The sequence below is a fragment of the Palaemon carinicauda genome, chromosome 25 (genome assembly GCF_036898095.1).
Source record: "Palaemon carinicauda isolate YSFRI2023 chromosome 25, ASM3689809v2, whole genome shotgun sequence".
In the NCBI taxonomy this organism is placed as follows: domain Eukaryota; kingdom Metazoa; phylum Arthropoda; class Malacostraca; order Decapoda; family Palaemonidae; genus Palaemon; species Palaemon carinicauda.
In genome coordinates, this window is record NC_090749.1 from 67,944,830 (window position 1) to 67,955,111 (window position 10,282).

The 10,282-nt window shown below is 41.1% G+C and overlaps 1 protein-coding gene across 1 annotated transcript; it reads left to right on the top strand.

Moving 5' to 3' along the window:
* Positions 1–1,575: 1,575 nt before the first annotated feature.
* LOC137619062 (uncharacterized) lies at positions 1,576–8,867 on the top strand. Its single transcript, XM_068349259.1, has 9 exons — positions 1,576–1,631; positions 5,048–5,395; positions 5,701–5,861; positions 6,054–6,595; positions 6,898–7,043; positions 7,172–7,752; positions 7,881–7,969; positions 8,110–8,277; positions 8,406–8,867. Exons 1-9 carry the CDS (start codon positions 1,576–1,578, stop codon positions 8,865–8,867), a joined length of 2,553 nt encoding a protein of 850 aa, XP_068205360.1.
* Positions 8,868–10,282: the final 1,415 nt, after the last annotated feature.

Sequence of the window (10,282 nt, forward strand, 5' to 3'; positions counted from 1 at the left end):
AATTATTATTATTATTAATAATAATAATAATAATAATAATAAGCGCCAATAGAAAACTGATAAACCAAATAATATTGAATTATATAAGACTGGTTATCAATGCAGTTTGTAGCTTCTAAGGAAGTGTATAACTGTGGAGCAATGATTAGAGAACCAAATAAAATAGTAAAATAATAATTAAATAACTATGAAATTTTTACTACTAATCTTCGGAACTTTTTCTGCTTTTGCTTTCCCTAAATCTTATTTAAGTTTTCTTTCTCCTTGAGTCTAAGGTTTCTCGCTTCCTTTGTCATCACAAAACTTCTCTTTTTTTATATTTCATATCCCTTTTGGGCCTGGGCTAGTTAACGACACCAGTCATTCTGAATTCAAGAACCTTGGCACTTTTAAAACTAATATTACTGATATAAACGAAGCAACCTGAATTGAATTACATAAATTAATCAAAATGTTAAATAATCTGTTTTTTATTCATAAATTATTGTTAATTTTCCTGTCAGGCTTACAACCACTTTGGAACATAAAATATATAAAACTAATTTGAATGAGAGAAAGAAAACAATATTGTAAGTAGGAAAATATTGATTTTTAGGTTAAGGGGATTCGATGATGATCTGCACAGAAGAAATATTTACATTTGCATAATCTAGAAGCTAATACACACCCACACACACACACACACACACATATATATATATATATATATATATATATATATATATATATATATGTGTGTATATATATATATATATATATATATATATATATATATATATATATATATATATATATATATATATATATATATATATATATATATACATATATACATATATATATATATATATATATATATATATATATATATATATATATATATATATATATATATATATATATATATATATATATATCTCACAACAGTGAAAGAGGAAGAGAAAATAATCATAGGAGTAGACATGAATGGTAGAGTGGGGAAGAGAAGATTTGGATATGAGGAGGTACATGGAGGAAATGGGTTTGGAATTAGAAATTAAGATAGCGAGTATATATTAAAGATGGGTCAGAGTGTTGAATTAGCATGTATGTATACATGGTTTCAGAGGTCTGATAAGCACCTGATAACCTTTGAAAAGGAATGGAAAGCCAGATGAGTTACATCTTGGTTAGAAAAGCTGACAAAAATAATATGCTGAACTGTAAAGTGATTCCGGGTAAAGCATGTGTTAGACACCATAGACTCATAGAGATGGATTTTGAAACGAGAGGTAGAAAACGCAAGAAGAGATGTAGAATGAAGGTTTGGGACATTAAAGGAGAAAAGAGAGAGAGTTATTTAGGAGGATTGTGAGAGAAAGGCGACTGGAAAGGTTGAACTTAAGATTTGGAGAGGGAAACGGATGAAAATATCTGGGTGGGTATGAAAGAAATATGTGCAGGGGAAACGGAGGAATTACTTGGAAGAACCAGCGGATATGGTGCGTCGAAAGAAGAAAAGTAGTGGTGGGACAGAGAGGTGCAAGAATCGGTTAAAAGAAAATCAAAGGCATCTAAGGGCGGGAATGTTAAGGCATGCACAAGGGGCAGAGGAACTGTACAGAGAAGAAGAAAAAGATTCTTAGGGGAAAGTAAGTATAGCTGTTGGAAGAGCAATAGAAAAATAGAATTAAAGGCTACGAATAAGGGAAGAGAAAAGGATATCTATACGATTTCACACTTGATGAATAGGCAGATATGATTTGGGGCAATTAGGAGTCATCAGGGATAGAGATAAAGATATATTGCATAAGGATAGAGACATTAAGAAGTGATGGAAAAAATATTATGAATAACTTTCTTGATTAGAGTACTCTTGCTTGAGGGTACACTCGGTCACACTTCTATCTAATTTCTCTTCCTCATGTTTTGTTCCGATTTTTATAGTTTATATAGGAAATATTTATTTTAATGTTACTGTACTAAAATATTTTATTTTTCCTCGTTTCCTTTCCTCACCGGGCTATTTTTTCTGTTAGGGCCCTTGGGCTTATAGCATCCTGCTTTTTCAACTATGGTTGTAGCTTTGCAAGAAATGATAATAACAATAATGATAATAATAATAATAATAATAAATAATAATAATAATAATAATAATAATAATAATAATAATAATAATAATAATAATAATAATAATAATAATAATAATAATACTGAAAATGAGAGAGAAGAGCTGGGAGAAGCACAGAGGGTGGAGCAGCCAGTGGTGAAGATACGGAATACAGAAGTGAATGCCCGCTTCACCGAAAAATAATAATAAAGCACCAGGTCCACCAGAGTTTCAAAATGAAATGGCCAAAATACTAGCTACAGAGGGGGGACAATGGACTTGAGAGCAAAATGGATGAGTAAATAATGCCTAAAGACTGGGAAGCGAGTCTAATGATACCTATATCCATGCAGAAAGGTGTTATCATGGAAAGGTTCGAAAATATTTAAGAGAGCACTAGATGAGAGATTGAGAGAAATTGTAAAGATTGGTAAACAGATGTATGGATTTATGGGGGAGAGAGACTGTGGGTGCCATCTTTATAGTAACGCAGCTAAAGGAAAAGAAGCTATATTATTATTATTATTATTATTATTATTATCATTATTATTATTTGCTAAGCTACAACCCTAGTTGGAAAAGCAGGATACTATAAGCCCAGGGGCTCCAACAGCGAAAATGGCTCAGTGAGGAAAGGAAACGAAGAAAAATAAAATATCTTAATAAGAGCAACAACATTAAAATAAACATCTCCTATATAAACTATAAAAACTTTAACAAAACAAGAGGAAGAGAATTAAGATAGAATAGTGTACCCGAGTGCACCCTCAAGCAAGGGAACTCTAACCCAAGACAGTGGAAGACCATGGCTATGACACTACCCAAGATTAGAGAACAATGGTTTGATTTTGGAGTGTCCTTCTCCTAGAAGAATTGCTTACCCTAGCTAAAGAGTCTCTTCTACCCTTACAAAGAGGAAAGCGGCCACTGAACAATTACAGTGCAGTAAGAAGAATTGTTCGGTAATCTCAGTGTTGTCAGGTATATGAGGCAGAGGAGAATATGTAAAGAATAGGCCAGACTATTCGGTGTGTGTGTGTGTGTGTGTGTGTGTGTGTGTAGGCAAAAGGAAAATGAACCGTAAACTAGAGAGAAGGATCCAATGTACTATTGTCTAGCCAGTCAAAAGACCCCATAACTCTCTAGCGGTAGCATTTCAACGGGTGGCTGGTGCCCAGGCCAACCTACTACCTTAAAGAAAACCAAAAGTTCCTCTGTACTTTGGGGGATCTAGGGAGGGCTTAGGATATAATACCAAGAGAAATTATGTTTTAGTGCTCGAGGAAAAGGAAAGTGGAGTCGGAGAAGTTGGCTAGATTGGTAGAGATGATGTACAAAAGAACAGACAAAAGTAATAATAGCTGTTGGGGAAACAGAAACCTTTGAGGTTAGTGTTGGATTACATCGGGGGTCAGCATTAGCCCGTTTTTAAGCGGTAGTCATGGATGTGTTAAGTGAACAGATGAGAAACAATGAGCCGTGGGAGTTTCAATATGCAGATGATTTGGTGATTACAATTGAAAATGAGGAAGACTTGCACAAAAGTGTTTTAGAGAGGCGAAAGACTTTGGAGAGGGGGGGGGGGCGTGGCTTGAAGGTGAGTTTGGATAAGACTGAAGGTATGGTGAACAATAAGAGAGGTAGAAACAGGATAGCATACCATGGAAGTAGAAGCTCTGTTATTGAACTGGTGGAATAATTGAAATAATGGGACCTACTATAAGTCCGGAGCAAGGATGTGAGGCTGAAGTTGCGGATAGGATAAAAACATTTCTACTCCTGAATAGATCCTTCCTAACCCGATTCCCCACCATCTTACCCTCCCTTGATCCTATACATCCATAACGTACCCTGAATCCCTTTAACATCATGACTCCCATCCCTTTGTAACTTCTCAACAAATTTCAGGTTAAACAAGTCTTTCTCATAAGCATGCAGTTCTTAGCAAAACGTTAACATGATGGGGCCTCCCACATTTAGTCTTCTCAGATTTTACCACCATTCTCCTGATCCCTGCCAATTTACCTCTTGTCTAATCAGTGGTACATTGAGAGCAACCCCCTTCTCAACTTTTTACAGACTAACCAGCATCGCAAAACTTGACATCCATTGAGATGGCATAGCTACAAAGACCAAACAAGCAAATGATCACCGGCACCCAGTCTACAACCATCGTGACACAAGAAGACATCTGAAAGCACAGAAGAGCTTCATGACCATGAAAGCACTAGATACCGGACCCCTAACAAAATACAGACTACTAAATGGAGAGCGAGTGACAGTCAGACCAATAATAATGCCCTCCATAAACCTAGTGAAAACCTGCCCTGTGGATTCTCCCTTACCAGCCGGAAACGGGTCACCCTGAATAGGATAGGAGATAACCTCCAGATATGGGGTTACACAAACTCGGCTGCATGCCCCTACGGTGAGCCAATCCAAACAATGAATTCCATCTTATGTAGCTGACCATCAGGGCCTACCTGTTCGGACACGAAACTAACAGCAACCGATACAGCACTCCAATGGATAACAAAATGTCGAGATAAGATTATAATGATATTAGTAAACAACCCATTTCTACCTTTCCACTGTTTCCTACCCTCCCATCTTTCTCTAGGTCAACTACTCTTTTACCACAGCTTTTCCACTTTTGAATGACACTTTATTAACTTATGTCTCTCCTCCAAATCTAAGTCCCTACTCTATCATATGAGGTCTCCTGCTCCTAACTGACAACCCTTTAATAGATCCCTATCCACTTCTACTACACAATACTTCAAATCCCACACCCTTCACGACAGGTCTCGCACAGCAAAACGAAAACCCTTTCTATTATACTCAACCCCTCCTTTACCTCATGCCTTCATTCCAACCTCCCTGCTTTACCACATGTCTATATCTCAAACTTCTTCCTTTACCACAGGTCTCTATCCCTAACCCCCTACTTTAATACAGGTCTCCATCCCCAACAAACTCCTTTACCTACCACAGCTCTCTATCTCCAACCCCTACTTTACCAAAGGTCTCAATCATCAACTCCATACTTTACCACAATCTAAATCCACAAACCCTTAATTTACCAAAGGTCTCTATCGCCAATCGCCAACTTTACATCAGGTCTCTATTGTCAAATCCCTACAATACAACAGATCTCTATCCCCAAACCCCTCCAATACCACAGGTCTCTATCCCCAACCCCTTCTCTACCATAGGTATTCATCAACAGCCCCTTCTTCAACACAGGTCTAAATCCCCAGCCTCCTCTAACAGAAGTCTCCATCCCAACCTCGTCCTTTGTCACAGGTCTCTATCTCCAAACACTCCTTTGCCACAGGTCTATTAACCCAACCACTCCTTTGTCACGGGTATGTATCCTAAAATCCATCCATTGACATGGTCTCTATCCCCAACCAATTATTTGCCATAGGTTTCTATCCTCAACCTTTCCTTTCCCAAAGTTTACATCCCCAAACCAATCCTTTACCATAAGTCTCCATCCCCAACCTTCTCAATTACCATAGGCATCTATTCCATTCCTTTACCACATGTATGCATCCTCAGCCTACTTTTTTACCACAGGTCTCTATCCCCCCTCCCCTTTACCACAGGTCTCCATCACCAACCCCCTACTGTACCATAGGTCTCCATCGACAGCCCCTTACTTTACCAAAGGTCTCCATCCCCAGCCGCACTCCTTTGACACAAGTCTCTATTACCAGTCTCTTCATTTACCACAGGCCTCCTTCCCCAACCCCATCGTTTAACACAGGTCTCCATCCCCAACCATATCCATTACCACAGGTCTTCATGCCCAACCCCATCCTTTAACACAGGTCCCTATCCCCAACGCCCTACTGTACCATAGGTCTCCATCCACAGACCGTTAATTTACCACAGATCTCTATCCCCAACCCCTTCCTTTACCACAGGTCTCTATCCCCAACCCATTCCTTTATCTTAGGTCTCTATCCCCAACCCCTTCCTTTACCAGAGGTCTCCAACCTCAACCCTTTACTTTACCACAGGTCTCCATCCCCAACCCATTCCTTTACCACAGGCCTCAATCCCAAACTTCTTCATTTACCACAGGTCTCCATCCCCAACTCCTCCCTTTACCACAGGTCTCTGTCCCCAACCCTTTCCTTTACCACAGGTCTCCATCCCCAACCACTTCCATTACCACACTTTCTCCATCCCCAACCCATTCCTTTACCACAAGTCTCCATCCCCAACCCCTTCCTTTACCACAGGTCTCCATCCCAACCCCTTCCTTTAACACAGGTCTCTATCCATAATGCCCTACTGCACCATGGGTCTCCATCCACAGCCTGTTACTTTACAACAGGTTTCCATCCTCAACCTTCCTTTACCGCAGGTCTCTATCCCCAACCCCTTCCTTTCCCACAGGTCTCTATCCACAACCCCTTCCTTTACCACAGGCCTCTATCCCCAACCCCATCCTTTAACACAGCTCTCCATCCCCAAGCCCATCCTTTAATACAGGTCTCCATGCCCAACCCCATCATTTAACACAGGTCTCTATCCTTAATGCCTTACTGCACCATAGGTATCCATCCACAGCCTGTTACTTTACCACAGGTCTCCACCCCCAACCCCTTCCTTTACCGCAAGCCTCTATCCACAAACCCTTCCTTTACCACAGGTGTCTATCCCCAACCCCTTCCTTTACCACAGGTCTCTATCCCCAACCCCTTCCTTTACTACATGTCTCTATCACCAACCCCCTCCTTCACCACAGGTCTCTATCCCCAACCTCCTACTATACCATATGTCTCCATCCACAGCCCCCTATTTTACCACAGCTCTCCATTTCCAACCCCTTCCTTTACCAAAGATCTCTATCCCCAACCCCTTACTTTACGATATCTCTCCATCCACAGCAAACTACTTTACCACAGGTCTCCATCCCCAACCTCCTCCTTAACCACAGGTCTCCATCCCAGCACCCTCCTTTAATTTGTTTATTATACATCCCCAGGCCCCTTCTTTACCATAGGTCTTCATCATCAGCCCCTTCTTTAGCACAGGTCTCTACCCCAAAATCCCTCTTTACCACAGGTCTCAATCCCCAACCACCTCCTTTAGCACAGGTCTACATCCCAAACCTCATCCTTTATCACAGGTGTCTACCCCAACCCCCAACTTTAGTAAACCACAGGTCTTCATATCCAACCCCATGTTTTGGCAAGGGTCTCCATATCCAAACCCCATCCTTTGGCAAGGGTCTCCATACCCAACCCCATCTTTTAGCACAGATCTTCATTTAAAATCCCATCATTTCCAACAGGTCTCAAATGCCAACCCCTTCCTTCATCACAGGTCTCCATCCCCAACCTCCACTTGTGTTATAGGTCTCCTTCTCCAACCACCTCCTTTACCACAGGTCTCTATCCCCAACCCCTTCCTTTACCACATGTCTCTATCACCAACCCCCTCCTTCACCACAGGTCTCTATCCCCAACCTCCTACTATACCATATGTCTCCATCCACAGCCCCTTATTTTACCACAGGTCTCCATTTCCAACCCCTTCCTTTACCAAAGATCTCTATCCCCAACCCCTTACTTTACGATATCTCTCCATCCACAGCACACTACTTTACCACAGGTCTCCATCCCCAACCTCCTCCTTAACCACAGGTCTCCATCCCAGCACCCTCCTTTAATTTGTTTATTATACATCCCCAGGCCCCTTCTTTACCATAGGTCTCCATCATCAGCCCCTTCTTTAGCACAGGTCTCTACCCCAAAATCCCTCTTTACCACAGGTCTCAATCCCCAACCACCTCCTTTAGCACAGGTCTACATCCCAAACCTCATCCTTTATCACAGGTATCTACCCCAACCCCCAACTTTAGTAAACCACAGGTCTTCATATCCAACCCCATGTTTTGGCAAGGGTCTCCATAACCAAACCCCATCCTTTGGCAAGGGTCTCCATACCCAACCCCATCTTTTAGCACAGATCTTCATTTAAAATCCCATCATTTCCAACAGGTCTCAAATGCCAACCCCTTCCTTCATCACAGGTCTCCATCCCCAACCTCCACTTTTGTTATAGGTCTCCTTCTCCAACCACCTCCTTTACCACAGGTCTCCATCCCCAACCCCTTCCTTTACCAAAGCTCTCTATCCTCAACTCCACAGTCCCCTACTTTACCACAGGTCTCCATCTCCAACCACTTCCTTTACCAAAGTTCTCTATCCCCAACCCCCTTCTTTACATTAGGTCTCCATCCACAGCACCCTACTTTACCAGAGGTGTCTATCTCCAATTTCCTCTTGCATTATAGGTCTCCTTCTCCAACTCCATCCTTTACCACAGGTCTCAATCCCCAACCTCCACTTGTATCATAGGTCTCCTTCTCCAACTCCATCCTTTACCACAGGTCTCAATCCCCAACATCCACTTGTATCATAGGTCTCCTTCTCCAACTCCATCCTTTACCACAGGTCTCAATTCCCAACCCCTTCCTTTACAAAGGGTCTCCATCCCCAACCCCCTGCTTTACAAAATGTCTCCATCCTCAACCTCCTCCTTCACCACATATCTCCATCCCCAACCTCTTCCTTTACAACAGACCTCTATCTTCAACCTCCTCTTCCACCCCAGGTCCCCTTCCCCAACCTCCTCTGGCACCATAGGTGTCCTTTTCCAACTCCATCCTTTACAACAGGTCTCCATCCCCAACCTCCTCCTTCAAAACAGGTCTCAATCCCCAACCACCTCCTTCACCACAGGTCTCAAACACTAACTTCCTCTGGCATCATAGGTCTCCTTCTCCAATACCCTTCCTTTACCACAGGTCTCCATCCCCAACCCCTTCCTTTATCATAGGTCTCCATCCCAAAAATCCCTTCTTTACCCCAAGTCCCCCCACTCTTAAAACCAAACCTCTTGATCTCCTAGGCTTCCTCAGGTCCACAAAATAGAAAAGCGAGAAATAAAAGGGATGATCAATACACCATTGCAAAAACAATCTATTCCCATGACATGTTCGCCAGGCTCTTTCCAATATAGTCTGCAAAGTGCTTTGTTGCATATCGTCATTTCTCTCGCAGCTTTCGGGATGCTGTTTCATTGATCATGTCACGGGACTGTGTGTGTGTGTGTGTGTGTGTGCATGCAAATGAGTTCGGAGATATCCATGAAGGCATTGCTGATGATTTTGGTTCGCGAAATGCGAATTTTGACATATTTGATTTTAAATATTCGCTGTAAACTATCTGCTTATAGCACTAATATTTACTCACGATTATTAGGAAAATATTAGCAAAATTTTCCGAAATTAGGTGATTTTGAGAATTGTCTTACATGTTTATCAATATGCAATAAAATAGATTTTTGTTCTGGGTATCCAAAAATGGATTAAAAAGTTCTTATTCATATTTGCTCATTCATGAAGCCATAAAATGTGGACATTTCACGAATGCTTAAACACGGTAATACCTTATAAATTTTGAGATATAAAAATGCATTAAACTAACTTTTCGTGAAATTCAAGAAAATTCTCCACTCATTTGCCATTGTACAAAATAACTGGCAAACTCAATATCATTAAGTCATCTTATCTGCTAATTTTAAATTTTAATTTTTCTTGTCCTTCACATATTCTGTACTTTATAATTCCTTTGTTTTAGTTTCCTCACTGTCCTCTTCTTCCTTATATTCTGATTCACCTCCTTTTAAACATTTTGATAGTCTCTTCCACTCCTTCCATTTTTATCCACGCAATTTTCGTACCTCGCTTCCCATTCTTCCCTCTCTTTAACACCAAACCTTCTTCCCGTTCTTCAGAAGATCCCTGGAATCCATTAAGGAAGAACGAAATGGAACGTGCCCTCCTGAGGCAGGAAGATGGTCCCGCTTATCAACAGGGAGAACAGACGACCACTGTCACTGTGGACGGTACCTTCATAAGGGTGACAGACACTAATAAGGTGCCAAAGGAGAGGTTCCAGGGAACCCTGAGAGGATATAGCCATTTGAAGGCTTCAGGTTTACAATTGGGACTGGTGAATAGCCAATGAATGGTTAAACTCCTGAGATGTGTTGCTGAAATATACCCTTGGGTAGTATTCATACTATTCACTCATTACTGTGTGAGGTTAGGAATGGTTTAGTAGATGATTACAATAACATATGACTATAATCTGTGGCATCTGCAAC

Excerpts from the sequence above, each read along its gene's own strand:
- LOC137619062 (XM_068349259.1), top strand. The coding sequence starts at position 1,576 with ATGCACAAGGGGCAGAGGAACTGTACAGAGAAGAAGAAAAAGATTCTT. Across the intron at positions 5,862-6,053 it reads AACCCCATCGTTTAACACAG|GTCTCTATCCCCAACCCCTT; the intron begins GTCTCCATCCCC and ends CCTTTATCTTAG. Across the intron at positions 7,044-7,171 it reads AACCTCCTCCTTAACCACAG|GTCTCAATCCCCAACCACCT; the intron begins GTCTCCATCCCA and ends TCTTTACCACAG.